We start from the raw sequence: 14,445 nt of genomic DNA, 5'->3' as shown, positions 1-14,445 counted from the left end.
ACTCATCAAAAACAATAAAAAATGTAAAAGATGGCTGTACAGACACAGGTGGCCACTAACAGTAGCATTCCCTTTGCCTTTGGTTACCTTCAGGCTGTACGACTAGACAAGAACTCCTCTTCCAGACTTGTAAGTATCAGGAATATCTGCACTGCTTTCTGGAGACAAAAAAAAAGAAAAAAAAAGAAGCTATAAAGATGCTCACAACGTGAAGTTTAAATACTGCATCAGCATAGGTCATTTGAGACTACACATCCAAGGAGCAATACACCTAAGAGAACCTGATCAAAAGCTCCCTGCTTAAGACAAGTATGGTGACACAGTCAGGATGGCAGGCACAGAGCTACAGCTTGGTGCACAGAACAATTTACTTTCAAGACGATTTTTACAGCTGGTACTCTCCAGAATTATTTTAGTGGAGCCTGTTTACCTCATCGGACTTGGAACACTCACTATAAAGAAAAGACTTAAAGCATTGATGGAAAAAGACAAATCTTCACAGCTGCATGTTTATCTGCTCTGAGAGCATACACAACCTCTCTCAATATTCAACAGATTCTCCAGAACATGAAAGTGAATTTTAAATGGGTTTCCTTCCTCCAAAACAGGAGGTGTATCATAGCTATAAAAATATCTTCCATTCCTTACATTTATGTAACAACCATGTACCGGTACAGACAGCCAAAGAGACAATCCCCAGAAGAAAAGCCTGACACTGGTCCTTTGATAACACTGAACATGCTGGCCCTTAGGAGAATTCTCTCCCACTGTGTTGCATTACAACCTCTTACTACCACCATGATAATTAAACTGATGAAGCCTGTGGAAAAAAACCCAAAACACAAATCAAAACAAAAACCACCTTGAAGGAATTTCTCAAGACAGGAGCCTAGACATCCTCAGGAACCTCAGAGGAAGTTGTGTATCAAACCAGGCTGGCAACTCAAAACAGCATTTACAGCCCTGATCAAAGGGTTTTGACAGCAGTGCCTCAAACTTGTGAGCACAAAAGAAAGCATCATCTCTTTTAAACACCTTTAGCACAATGATAGATGGCTAAGAAAACATTCTCTTTCACAGAAACTCAGCAGGAGCCATTTGGAAGCTGTGATTAGCAGAACTGCAGAACAGCTGCCTCCAGGAGCACACATTTCCTACTGTCCAGGCAAATGGATGCAGTTACACAAGATGCCCCAGCACTCTTCATCACTCCTCCACTCAGCACTGCTCCAGCCTCTCTAGCTGTAAAGTCCAAAAGCACAGTGAGAAAGCATCGATTTTACGAAAATACACGACCCTGCATGAAATAATGCAAACCATTTCACTTTCAGTTTTAGCTAATGAGGAAACACAGATTAACACTAAATCCCAAGAAGCGAATATAAAACCGAAATTAAACAACCAGCTGATCTAAGGGGATTTGTTTTGTATGCCTGTTAATCTAAGGGTATAACAACAATTACAGTAAACTACCAGGACCGAAGTACATATTTTCTCCTTTAAATGAAATGAAAGAAATAGCCCAATACGTCAGAAACACCTGCGTATTGCCCATTCACTATGAACTGCAGCAAGAGCATACTAGGAACTGATCAAAGGTCACAGTGTTTTATCAGGAAATACAGATGGTTTGCAGACACTTAAATTCAACATCCATGTATGCAATGATTGCACACACAATCCAATTCCCCTGCTCATACCTTCAGTGAAGCTGAATAAAAGCTCTGAGATTTTAAAGGAAAGTGGTGAGCAAAATACTGAGGTAGGAGTTTAAAGCCAAATGACAGTCCTCTTGTGATACAGAGCAGCATTCTGAGGATGCACTGAGGTGTACAGCCCTTTCCTCATGTTCACCATCAAGGACAGTCCAACCAAAGCCCACTAAGGCACCTCCACGCAGTACCATATTGGTGTGAAGAAACAGGAGAGCCAGCAGAATGGATCAAGAACAGAAGTTACTAAGCAGACAAGGCAATACTAGCAACACTAAGCTAAAGGGCTACTAAAGGGGATGCGATTGAAAGATTCTTAGAACAGCTGTTGCAAAGGATGCAAAAGACACCAACACAGCACTATGCTCTATGCTTGAGCAATTGCTTCAAAAATCGTGTAGGAAGCAATGCATGCCATCTCATCCAGGTATAAGGAGGTGTCTAACGCACACTGATGGCAGCTACGGGGTCCTGTTCAATAGGTGAGGCAACAGCAGGATGCCAGGACATGGTTCACTACAGACATCTGGTACCAATCAAGGCAATCACAGAAGCTTAACAGATTGCTTTCAAACCTAAAGATCGAGGCTGGACACTCTGCATGACTTGTAAAAATGAATGTTACATTTTACCCCTCCTTTCCCTATCCTTCTCTGAGCTGGGTGAAAAGAAAAAACCTCTGGGAAAGGGACCAACTATACTCATTGCTGCTTATTTTAATTCAAGCTGAACCCAGCCCCCTGCAACTGCCTCCAACCCCAAGATAAGACATCCAAAACAACAGGGGATCATACTTCAAGCAGAAATCTGCTCCTTTAGCCAAGCTTTAATTTCAACTCCCTAATTAGAAATATTTTCATATACTTTGCTTTGCACAGCACACAGATATGAAGATAATTTCAGCCACAGTATGCTAAGAGAAAACCAGAGGAAGGTGCTTTGCAAAGAAATACCAGATTTGCTGGTAAATTCTGCTTTTTCACTAGTCAAAGAATTGCATGGAAATGAAACCTGCTCATCTGCTCTCAATTCCCTCAAGTAGAAAAAAACCCCAGACCTACCCCCTACTGCTTGTTAGTTCATTCATACCCAGTGGTCGCAGCAGCTGCTTCATCAAGGAGCCAACACCTCATAGCTGCTCCTCCACAGTTACACCAGCAGTCTTTGCACTGAGCATATACACTTTTTAGTGGTTATTATGTCCCTACTGCCCCATTCAGTGGGATGTAAGGGAAGCTGTAATTTCTGAATGCCAGGCCACTCCAGGAAGGTCTCCAAAGGTGGCAGTCACTAGATTTATGTGCCTGTCTGCTTCCAAATTAAACATTTTCATGCTATTACAAGAAAAAAAATCTGTTTGATCTGTCAGCTCCTCCAACTCCTTCCATCCTGTTACACAAGAAAAACACAATACACGGAAACAACATAGCATAACTGACTCCAGGTGAAAGCACTCAGTGAAAATACACACCAGCCTCCCCCTAATTATGTATCACAGCTCTTAATGTTTTGGGACCTAACAGAAATAAAAGGCCACACTAAGCACCTTTACAAGGCCCTCACATTTATCCAAAGGTGCAGTGTCATAGTGCTGGGTACAAGTATACTTAATCCCCAAGAGGAGAAACTCCAGGTTTGCACAGGCAGCACTGGTGGAACTCAAGCACACTGTTCTGCTGAACATGCACAGCGAGAAACTGAGCTGAACTCATGGTCTCAGCGGTACTAGCGCCAGCTGGCCTCCTGTGGCTGTAAGAAATTGGAAGGGCAGGAACTCAACAAAACCACCTAACCAAAAAAATCAGTCTTATTTTTTCTTCCTAAATTCAGCAGACGTCACCAAATGCAAACAAGACGCAGCCAAGTAAGAAGGGGAGATTTTCACACCCACCTTTCTTAGTACAGGGCAGCTTATCCAGCAGGCTCACAGTCAGGTATTACACACTGCACATACACAATGGACATTTTTTGCCTCAGCTGGACCCTAAACCCTGCCAGGCAGTTATTTGTAACGACAGACAAGAGATCTAGAAATCTAAAAAGACAGGAAAATGGCAAGAGATAGGTTGCAGAAATTCAAGCAAGTTAACAAAGTGCTAGAATGCCTCTTTTTATACAATGCATTCCCCAGGTGTTTTTGCATAACACCAACAGCACAGAGGATATCACGAGTATAGCTTTGCAACACCTAAAGAAGACTCTGTACAGCACTAAACTTGTTACATAAAGAAGTTGCAAAGGAGAGAAAAATGCACAAACCCCACCCTTTTTTAATGAATACCTTTAAAAATGTTATACTTCCACGGGCAGGTGAAAACAGTTTCAGTCTGATCGGTGACAAAAAGTTACAACAGAACACCAGTCTTCCCCACAAGTGGACTTTTGCAAAAAGTCCTTTACCAAAAAAACCCAACCCAACCCAAAAACCTTAAAAATAATTTCCTGTTGGGAAACCACCTTGCTCCTTCTTCCACCTAACACAATCATTTTGAAAAGATAACAAAACAAGTATCCTGCAAGACTTTGGCTCACATACCTCAAAAAACATCAAGAAGAGCTGCCAACTTCTAAAATAAGTATGGACTTTCTGGACTAAGACTTCAGTGATTTAAGTAACTCTGAGGCCCTCTACCTTTTTTTTTTTAGTTAAAGCTACAAAATACTGTGCATTAACAGAAGACAAGACACCCCCCCCCCAAAAAAAAAAAAAAAACAACCACCAAAACCTGCCAGTTTCAGAGCCACTGTCCCTTCAAGGTACAGAGACCATCACCTGACCACACGCACCAGAGAAACGCCTTTCTAGGGAAGGGGACCTGCTCACACCGTTTCTTTCCACTTCGCACGCTGTGCAGCTTCCTGCCCCAGCTTCTGCCACCCTGAACGAACACTGCGCCCTCGGGTCACAGCGACGTGACCGCTGCTCGCGGGGAACAACGAGGCAGCCAAGGCCGTCACCCCCTGCACGGCGGCCAGGGACACCGACAGCTGTGGGAAGGTGAAGGAGGCTGGAGAAGAGCACACACCGAAGTGACTCATCTTTATCAGTCACCAGGTTCTCCTACGAACTATATAACACCATTATCGGAAATCCTTCCCTGCCCGCTTTCTCGCCGTCGCTGCCACCCCCACACCCCTGCCGCCGGAAAGCCGAGGCAAGCACGGGTCCCGCGGAGCCGCCGCTACGGGATTAACCCCTTGCTCCCTCCTGCCCCGCAAACATCCCCCAGGCTGAAACCTGCCACCACAGACCGAGGGCGAGAGCGTCGGGTTTACGGCTGGGCTCGATAATCTTAAAGGTCTTTTCCAACCTCGATGACTCCACGCTCAGCTTTACCACGCGGGCCAAGGCAAGAGAGCGTCTGTCCCGGTTTACGGGATACCGCCCGTGCGGAAGGGAGCCCGGTCTGCAACACACACAGACACGGTGGCGGAGGGTGACGCCGAAGACGGGCCAGAGCGAGCAGCAGAGCGGCGGCCCGGCCCCCCCGGGCGGAGGGCAGCGGGGGCGGGCACCGGTGACCAGCGGAGCGCGGCCGGGCGGGGCTGTCGGAAGATGGAGGGAGCGAGCGGGAAACAAAGTTCAAGGAAAAAGCGGGCGGCTGCAGAGCGAGGTCAGATACGGCCAGTGAAAACCGACCGGGGGAAGCGCATCAGTCGCGGCCCGCAGAACGTTTCCCGCAACCCGTCCCCCCCAGGGCCACCGACCGCTCGCCCCGCCGGCGGGCTGAGGGCTGCGAGAAGCAACCGGCAAGTCAGGCCCCGCGGCGCCCCAACCCCCGCTCCCGCCGGCCCCCCTTCCCGAGGCGGGGGCCGCTGTCCCGGAGGGACCGGGGCGGGCCCGACCCGCCGGGGAACGCCGCGATGCTCACCCCGCCGGCTTCCCGCCCTGCCCTCCCCCCAGCGCAGGCCGGCTGGCGGCGGCGTTCGCAGCGCCGGGCTCGCTCGCTCGCTCCCTCCCCGCTCCCCGCCGAGGGGAAGGGAAGGAGCAGGTGCGGCGGCGGTTCCGCGGCCCCCGCCCCGCAGCCCCGCGAAGCGCTCCCGCCGCCGGGCCGGCGCGGGCCGTACTCACCCAGCAGGAGCGGGGCCCGGCGGCGCGAGCGCGCTGCCTCCCCTCGCGCTATTTGAGCGGCGCCAGGCCCCGCCCCCCCGGCCCTTCGGGGCGGCGCGCGGGCAACGGCGGCACGCGGGCAACGGCCGCGCGCGGTAACGGCCGGGGGGGGGTAACGTAACGGGGGTGGGGGTAACGTAACGGGGGGTAACGGCCCGGCCGAGGCCAGCCCGGGAGGCGGCCTGAGGCGATGAGGCCCCGCCGCCGGGGGGTGGGTGCGGGGCTGCCCCGGCGGGGGGGCGGGGCCGGGCCGCGGGCTGCCCGGGGTGACGGGCCGGGCGCGGGGGAAGGCGGAGCCGGGCCGCCCGCCCCGCGCTTCCTCGGGGCCAGCCGCGGCCGTGAAAGTGGCTCCCGGCGGCTGGCGCCGGGGCTTTCCCCGAGCGGAGCCGCCCTCCCGCCGGCGCAGCCCCCTCAGCGTGGGGGTGACGCGGCCCCGGGCCTCCGGCCCCGCCGTTGGCAGGATTGTTCTGGAGCTCGACCAGCGTCCGACCTTGTGCTGCTGGGCCGAAACCTCGTGTCCATTTTACAGCCGCTACATCTCTGCCAAAAATAATATTAAATATTCATTTAATTTATTCATAATTCATAAATTCATAAATATTCATTCATTTAATATAGTTTTATGTGTTTAGTATCATTCCACTTCAACTAATTTTTATTTAAACAGCCTTACGGTTTTAATGTAGTTTTGTTTCTCTTACTTTGTATTTAATACAGGTTTCCTGTTGTGTGCTTTCTTCTTCCTAACATGCCGAGGCACCGTACCGATTTCAGCCTTGGTTTCGCTACGCGGAGCACACCATGGGTGTTTAATCAGGAAGGGGCTGATGGCAGAGTGCTTTTTAAAGTTCCTGGGATTCTGCAAAATTAAGACCAAACTAATTCTGATTCAGGTTTGAGTCATGTGTTTGTCAACCCAGCAAGTGGCTTCATGCTGGGAACTAGGTAGGGGGGGAAAATTGACACGTAGGTATCTGCCAACTTTTGTAAATTCCAAGGAATTGAAGAGAAGTTTCTGTTTTTTTTCAAACTGTTCAGCTTGATCTTGGAAAGTCAGCACTGCTAGCCACAGGTAGGCAAAATGCATACTCTGCCTTCTGTCCAGAAGAAATCGGCATTATTTTTTGTTTGCTTGCTTTTGGTATCTGAGTAATATAGATTATTTTATGTATTTGTATAGAAAATGTAAATAATAAAAAAGAGATGTGATCTTTTACTTACAGGAAACCACGTGATTCCTATGTCTGAGACATTCAGAAAAGTACCACGTACTCAGCAAGTTTGGAAATACTCGTTTATCCACTCCCTTGCAGTCCACAGGCACTTAGACTGTTGCAAAGATGCCAAGGGAAAATGGTACTTTTTCCAAAGCTTGGTTTGGACAGGTTTTTTGTCTTTCCTTATCCTGAATGCTGTGTAAAGGGATGCAGGCTAAGGAAGGAGGCAACTCTTCATCGCTTCCATTGAGTAATATCTATAAAATGAAGCAGGAGGCCCCCTCCTTCCCTCTGGCAGGATGATACCATCTGTGATGCAGCTGAGGAGCCACGTTACAGCACTGTTGCTTTTACCCATTACCACCTGTAGGAGCCTTTTCTCAATTGCCACTGATGCTTTAGGATTTAAAGGAGGAAGATGCACTCGACCCCTGCTTGAATTGAATCTCCTCCAAGTATGCTTTTCCTGGTGAGATGAGCAGCCCGGTGGCATTCTTACGAGATTAGGTTTGCATTCTACCATATACAGGACTTAAAAATGCAATTGCTAATGCAGGCAGCTGTCCCAGCACTCATGGTGGGGACTTTTCAAAAACAAACATGAGGGAAGCCAAAATGCCAGGTTTTGCATCTGCTCTTTGATCTTAGCATTAGGCGTGACTTCCTCCTAGTTATGTTTCCTGACAAGTCACATGTGTTGTCTTTATCCAGGCCAAGCAGCTGTACAACATAATATGTTATGGCCAGGAGGCTCTGCGTTGAACCCATTGACATCCTCCTTCCTGAGCTCCTCCTCAGAGCCAAGGGCACGTTCACGCTTCCACCTCAGTAACCACTGTGCTGTTCCTTACCTCGGCACTGAACCTGAAGAACTGGGGAGGAGTCACGGGGAACAAGGCAGGCTGGGTGAGGTAGCTTCGAGGGCATGAAACACCATGTGGGGAAAGGGTGGGAGGCTCCCGAAGGCTACTCATCATCAAAGGAAACTGAAAGAAGCAGCTGCCAGCACGCTGGGCTCCTGAGGCGGGACTTTTTTGTAAGAGATCTTCTTCAGGTGTTACTTCTTACGCGCACATAGCTAATCTGTGCAGGGAGTGTGATCCTGCTCATCTCCACAGGCCCTCCATCCAGGGCTGGTGCAGCTCATTGCCAAAGTGAGCAATACAGAAACGCCTCCTAGGAGACTGGTGGTTCTATCCATAGTTTATAAAATAGCAGAACCTCTGGGTCCCTAATTGAGATCAGGGGCTAACAAGTTTGCAGTGTAATTAAAAGCTGTGATGAAGTGTTGTAAGGCTGGCTTCCTGAGCTACGGATGGGAGCTGACCTCCTGTGTCTCCAAGTCCAGCGGTCAATTTCCATATATTCGTTTCTCTTCTGGCATCACAGAAATCCTTGTGGACTGGCCTTTTGACACCAGAGAGATCCCTCCTGGCTAACCACAGCTTTCTCCCACTACTCTCTGAAAGCAAGAGACCACAAGGACAGGAAGAGGTGTATGGTTTGAAACGGCCTCCAAGAAGTGCCGACCTACTGAGCTACACGGATGAAATGAAGTCGCGAGCTGTGCGCAGCCTGCTATCTCCAGCCTCCAGGCCCTGGGGCCCACCCCCCACCGCCAGCCACGTTACAAACACTAGGGTTTATCCTTTGTTTTGAAAATGGTTGGGTGCAGGAAAAGAAGACTCGTTTGGGATTTCCCCTGCCTGGGATTTCCCACAACTTCCTGTGTTTTCTGCTTTTGAAAAAAAAAAAAAAAAAGGCACGAAGTCTTATGATTTCTGTTTACTCGGTGACAGCAGTGCTGCTGTCTGGGTGTCATTCCTTCGGGCATCAAGCTCCTGATGTTTACTGAACCCAGCACCCACCACTTGGGCTGAACACTGACCCTTTTCACACAGGAGATACCCAGATGCCTTGTCTTGACACGTGAGCTGGTGAGCTTGAACCTCTGAATCCTTCCAGTCAGTTCAAGGGGCACAGCTCTGGAGCTCCACATCCCTTAGCCGGCACAGTGCAGATGAGACAGGGCATGGAGTGGTGGGGGTTTAAAACAACACAAAAAGTCAGCACAGAAACAGAAATGTCATTCATTCCTTATTTTACTGAATGCTGCTATACCACTGTCAGGTGTTCACGCTAGGACTGCAGGCTAAGAAAGTGAGCTACAGCTACAGAAATGAAGTCTTAGTTCCTACAATTCAATTTACATTACTCTCAGCCCTTCTGGGCCATTACTTGTAATTTCTCTTCACAGAGAAGCTGAAGAAACAATGTAAAATGTGGAGAGAGGAACCATGTATTTGGGTTGTATCAAGATCGATTTGTTTGTATCTCAGGTAAGATGGGCTGTGAGTGTTCCAGCAAAAGAAAAATCGAAGTCGGACCCTCTTAACACTGAGGTTTTTGTCTCAAGATCGCTTTCCCTCAGCTCCAGCTTCCTCTTTAATCATCAGCCATGGGAGTGAATGCAAGGGAAACAAACAGTAACTCCACCAACAAAAAGAAAAAATAATGACTTTATTTTTTTCTTTTTTTAGTTCAGTTGGCCATCTGAGGTGCTAAACTCAACACCAACAAAGCAGTTGTGCATAAAAACAAACAATAAAACACAACCAAACAGAAGAAAACAGGCTGGAACAGATTGGGGTTTTTTACAGGTCGGGTATACGCTTTTCTGTTAACACTCCATACATGCCAACTGTAAAAGCCTCGAACAATCTGAATATCAGAGTTCACTTCCGTACTAAAGGGAACATCCCTTCACCTGGATTAGACCACACACACACGCATGCACGCACAGAGTATTTAAATTACTGCAATGCCATCAGAACATGGCATTTTCCCCTTCACATCTGCTTTCAGCAACATCCTCATCTACCTGGCTACCCTGCCTATAGCAGTACTCCCCGCAATCCAAAAGCAGGAACTTCTGGAGAGCTTTTAATCTCTGTTATTTTGCAACGGTTGAGACCCAGCAACCTCTTTCTCTGTGAACTATATACAGGCTGGTTTTTAGTATGCTTTAGAGTTCTCTTTATTGCAGATGGTGATGACTGAAATTCCCATAAAGCCATACTGTGGCTTTTCAGTTTGTATACAGGAGATTTTATAATGCAACACCTTTCTCATCCACTGGTGTGTGGTGTAAACACTTAATTGAAAACTCATTTGAAAAGAACGTTAACCAAACAAGGTGTAGCTGTGAACATTTTAGGAACAGCTGGAAAGAAAATGGAACTGCTGGCTGCTCTAGATCATGCAGTCTAGACCACTTATAATAATTAATAATGTTCAGGATTAGGATGTATAAAAATACTAAAAACCACCAGAGTGCACACAAATGTGGTGACTAGCTCTATGCAAGCACCGTGTTCTAAGAGAGGCCTAGGCATTGCACAAAACTCAGATTCTTGACTGTGGGGGTAACCCAAGGATCCACTGGTGTCTTTACATACAAACAAATATTTACATAAAATGCAGAGACTGATAGAGAAAAGGACTGACTTTTAAAACTTGCGGTTTGCTCTAAAGTATGTTCAGCAACGCAGTTTGTAACATGCCCTAGCGAGACCATGGGGCATTGGTTAACTGAAAGAAGGAATATGTATGGAAGTTGGAGCTGAAACATCTTGTCACCTCCGCACACATTAATTCTTTGAAGCTCAGGATTTTACAGCCATTTGTGAGTTCTAATGAAAACATGGTTAAAAGGAACAGAACACTTAAAAAAAAAAATTTTACTGTGAAAACAGCAGATTAGTTGTTTTTGACGGTCCTCACTCCCTCATCCCCATTTGCCTCCCGGGTGTTTCCAGGAGGTGGTCCCCCTCCCTTCCCTGCCGGGGACTGAAGGGCTCGCCTCATCCTCAGTGTGCCCGTTTCAAAACGAGCACAGGTTAGGTTCTAAGCTCGGCTCTCCTCCTACCTAGTGCAGCGAGGAAGCGGCCAACCCCTGGTACGGACCGTGTCACATGAGGACAGGTGCCCTTGGTGCCCACTTCTTGGAAGCTGAGGGCCTTTTTGCTCCCCTCATACGCAAAATGGACACACGTCATTGAATGCACATGGCCAAGTCATGTGCTGCTACCCACCTGGGCAGCACAAAGAGCTAGAACATCCTACTTGGATTCTGATACAAATAAGGAATCTTGTGGTCACAAGAGCCTTCTTCAGCTTTAAAAATACAAAATTTGAATTAAAAATACTCAGATAGTAAAAAAACCCAGTATCTGATATGCAAGTCATATTCTTAAAGTGCAACTGAACAGCAAATACAAGTTGTGCCTTTTACAACCACTTTGATATAAAAAGGCCTTTTAACATTCCCTTTCGCGTATCTTCAAATAATTTGCGTGTGCGATGTTAGCTCTTCATTTTCACTCTCACTGCTGGAGGCCTTCAGCATAACCCAAAGAGTTCACGTTTAGAATACGTGGTTTTCCTGTGCAGTAGGGCATTACACCCTCAAGTGATACCACTCTTCGGCATAGCAAAGATTGGGCCAGCATCCCCCAGCATGAAAGGGAAAGTAGTAATCTGGTATTTCTTCTTCAGGATTTCTTTCTGTTCTACAGCTCACATTCAATGATATTTTGTGAAGTTTGATGTGGTCCGTATACCTAGCGCACTATAAAATGGACTGAGGCCAATTCTCTGCACAAGGCAGTTCAACACGATGTATCTAGCTTCCCCGTCTCCCCTCCTCCTCTCCAGCTTCCACTGGCCCCTCAAATGCAGACTGTGCAAACTGCTGTTGCCAGTTCAACTCGTGCAGCTGGCCCCCGCACTGGCAAATGGGGGGTTTCTGTTTGCCGGACATCCTGTTGGTAAGCCCACGCCCTGCGAGGTTGGTACAGCAGGTACCACTTGCTAACACGCGCAGTTATGAAGTAGCACTGCAGCTGCCTGTCGACTTGGTTTCGTGATCATCTGGATTTAAGTTGTAATGCCTTAGCAGGGGATAAAGGGGAAACACCTGAGGCGGAAAAAACATGTTTCCACAGTTAACCAGCACCACTCAGAACCTCTGGGGACAGTCCTACCCACTCTTCCTCAGCCCAGGTATGCTCCCGAGCCAGAGGTGAATTCAAATCGTAGACCCTGGCTTACAGATAACCTCTTGGAAGGAGGTAGCAAGAAACCATGCTAACTTCTGTCCTGGGGCAAAAAAATTAAAGGATGCTCAGCCCTGCTTGGGTGATACGCTCCAACAGCGTAATTCAAGCCGAGAGTCAGTATGCTGTATGAGTATGCTTGGGAATGGGACGCATTCTCAAAGACATTGAGGAGGAGGCTTAGTACTTCTTTAACAAGAACACGGTCAGCATCCCAAGGGGGGAAAACCTCTTAACACATCCCATTAAGAATGGGATGCACACCCAATGCACAGTGCTATTTCAGCTCTGCCGGACAAGTTACGGACATAGTGTGTTCAGGGAATCCGTCAAACAGTGAATGGTGCTGAACCGCTCATGCATATCCTGCTCACTGGTTAACGTACAATTACAATGAGTACTCTCCTGGCTGAAAAGCAGCAGCTTCACTAGCTGAGCCAAAAGGAGCTTCTTCCAACAGATGCAGCAGGAAATGTGCTATTTTTGTTTTCATGGAAGTCCCTCTAGCTGTATCTCAGGAGTGTGAGGGTTCCCTCTTTCCACGAGAAAGAGAGACATGGGATATTTCTGCCTCACAGTTTTGGCTTGCTTGTTATAAAAATGTAAAATTTAAATAAATTATAGGTTTATTAGTCCAACAGAGGGTATCTGGGATGCAGAAGAAAAGTATGCTAGGAACACAAATAGATTCTTACAACTTCGTGAGTGCTCAGAATTTTGCCATAAAGGAAAACTCCTCACGCAGGATGCATCCATGGGTAAGTAAAGGTTGCCCTTGCTGTGAAGCAGGGACCAATCTGCAGTAGTGTCTTTCTCTAACAGAGTCAGAACAATTCCTCCATAATCAAATATGTGTAACAATTGAATTATTAATAAGAACACTAATAAATAGCCACAGGTAACAATGTCCAGTAATTTAGAAGTGGAAGTTGTAGGATGCAGCAAGCACACACACCCATCACTTGACTTGTCCATTTTTTTCCTAAAGATACAAAAATGAATCTTCTTTCAAGTATTAAAAAAATAAGTTAATTGACATAAAAGGGTCAAAGTGACTGAGGGCCCAGTCAGGTCTTAAGCTTCGTTTCCAATGTGCAAAAACAAAATACAGAGGAAAAAAAATAAAACACTGAAAAGTCTTAATGGTGGTTCGGTCACTTCAGGGCTTCTCCTTTTTAGGGGCCTAACAGCCAGGGAATGCCACCTGGTAACACCCCCGCCCCAGCACACACTTACCACTGTCCCACAGTCAGTATTTTCCAGTGTCAAAACAGTCACAACAAAAACAGAACAAGGAAGCCCACCAGCCTCTGAGCCGTGGCCGTGAAGACTAAGGCCAGCAGAGCAGTAGCTGTCTCTCCAGTGTGTAGCAAAGCAGAGGGCATCTTCCCTCTCTCTTCTTCTCCCCTTTTTTCCTCACATGAAGATTCAGGAGGCTATGATAGGGAGAGTGTCCTCTGATGCCCACCTCTCTCTAAAAACCAGGAGGCAGAGAGTTCCATCACACATACTAGTAGTATCTTCTCTGTCTCATATTTCTTCATATCCATGCATAATGATCAACTGCATGTTTCTTTGGTGGGGAGGAAGACTAAATCAAAGAAGGTGTCGCCCTGGGCTTCTGGAGCTCTCTTGGACAGCTGATTCCACCATACAGGCTGCTACAGGCTGCTGTGGTTTTCCAGAGAGGGTTACCACTTCCCTCCTTTCTATTAGAACTGATGTAGTAAAACCGGGAAAGGAACGGACTGCCATAAATCCAGTTTAGTTAAGGGCACTTCTTCCCTTAACCTCCTTCCCCACACATGGATTACTCATCTCCCTCCTACCACACACGCACAAATATGGTCCATTGTATAGGACCTCAAGGAGACTCCACAGTCTCAACTCTTTATCTTCAACTTGGCTTGCAAACATGTAAAACTTAAGCTTCTGGAACGAACGCACTTATCAAAAGGCTTCTGAGTGCTTCAAACCAAATCCCTGCATGCCATTGGACCCTTTGGAGGTTTCCCCTTCAACATCTTCCTATCCATGTAATTCTGGCGAACTCAGGGTAGGCCAACTGGACAACACAGACCAGCAGAGGTAAATGTGTTAAGCTCAGGACCAGTTCAAGCTAAAACCTTTGGAAAGCATAACTGCCTCCAGGTCCTTGTCTTCTTCTTTTTCTCGAAGCCGTTGCTCCTCAAGAAGAGCCACAAGAGAATCTCTCTGCTCCACTACTTCTAGCATCTCGTTCAGGATCCTCTTCTCCTCTGAGAGCTCCTCATCTGTCTTCAGATGAT

The 14,445-nt window shown here is 47.4% G+C and overlaps 2 protein-coding genes and 1 long non-coding RNA gene across 8 annotated transcripts in view; 1 reads left to right on the top strand and 2 right to left on the bottom strand.

The window, feature by feature from the left end:
• The window catches only part of BID (BH3 interacting domain death agonist), a 23,126-nt gene extending 17,213 nt beyond the window's left edge, over positions 1 to 5,913 (bottom strand). Inside the window, exons 1-2 of one of the 6 annotated variants that reach the window (XM_080391529.1) lie at positions 5,785 to 5,888; positions 88 to 158 (exon numbers count right to left, since the gene is read on the bottom strand). The gene's annotated coding sequence lies outside the window, so the exon portion shown is untranslated. Of the gene's footprint in view, positions 1 to 87; positions 159 to 3,603; positions 3,740 to 4,964; positions 5,143 to 5,784 lie in introns of those variants that run through there. The other 5 variants (XM_080391524.1, XM_080391525.1, XM_080391526.1 and 2 more) reach the window with 5 other exon arrangements.
• Positions 5,873 to 13,164, top strand: LOC308065488. The gene is made up of 2 exons (XR_013928794.1): positions 5,873 to 5,918; positions 6,541 to 13,164. It is a non-coding gene; the product is annotated as an uncharacterized lncRNA (long non-coding RNA).
• MICAL3 (microtubule associated monooxygenase, calponin and LIM domain containing 3) overlaps positions 9,542 to 14,445 on the bottom strand; it is a 186,173-nt gene continuing 181,269 nt past the window's right edge. The window contains exon 45 of the mRNA XM_080391492.1: positions 9,542 to 14,445. Within this exon, the coding sequence (XP_080247618.1) occupies positions 14,261 to 14,445 (185 nt within the window). The 3' untranslated portion in view covers positions 9,542 to 14,260.

The sequence above is a fragment of the Falco punctatus genome (genome assembly GCF_963210335.1).
Source record: "Falco punctatus genome assembly, chromosome: 6".
Taxonomy (NCBI): domain Eukaryota; kingdom Metazoa; phylum Chordata; class Aves; order Falconiformes; family Falconidae; genus Falco; species Falco punctatus.
Note: the sequence above shows the minus strand (reverse complement) of the source record. Positions and strands in the feature narration are given on the sequence as shown.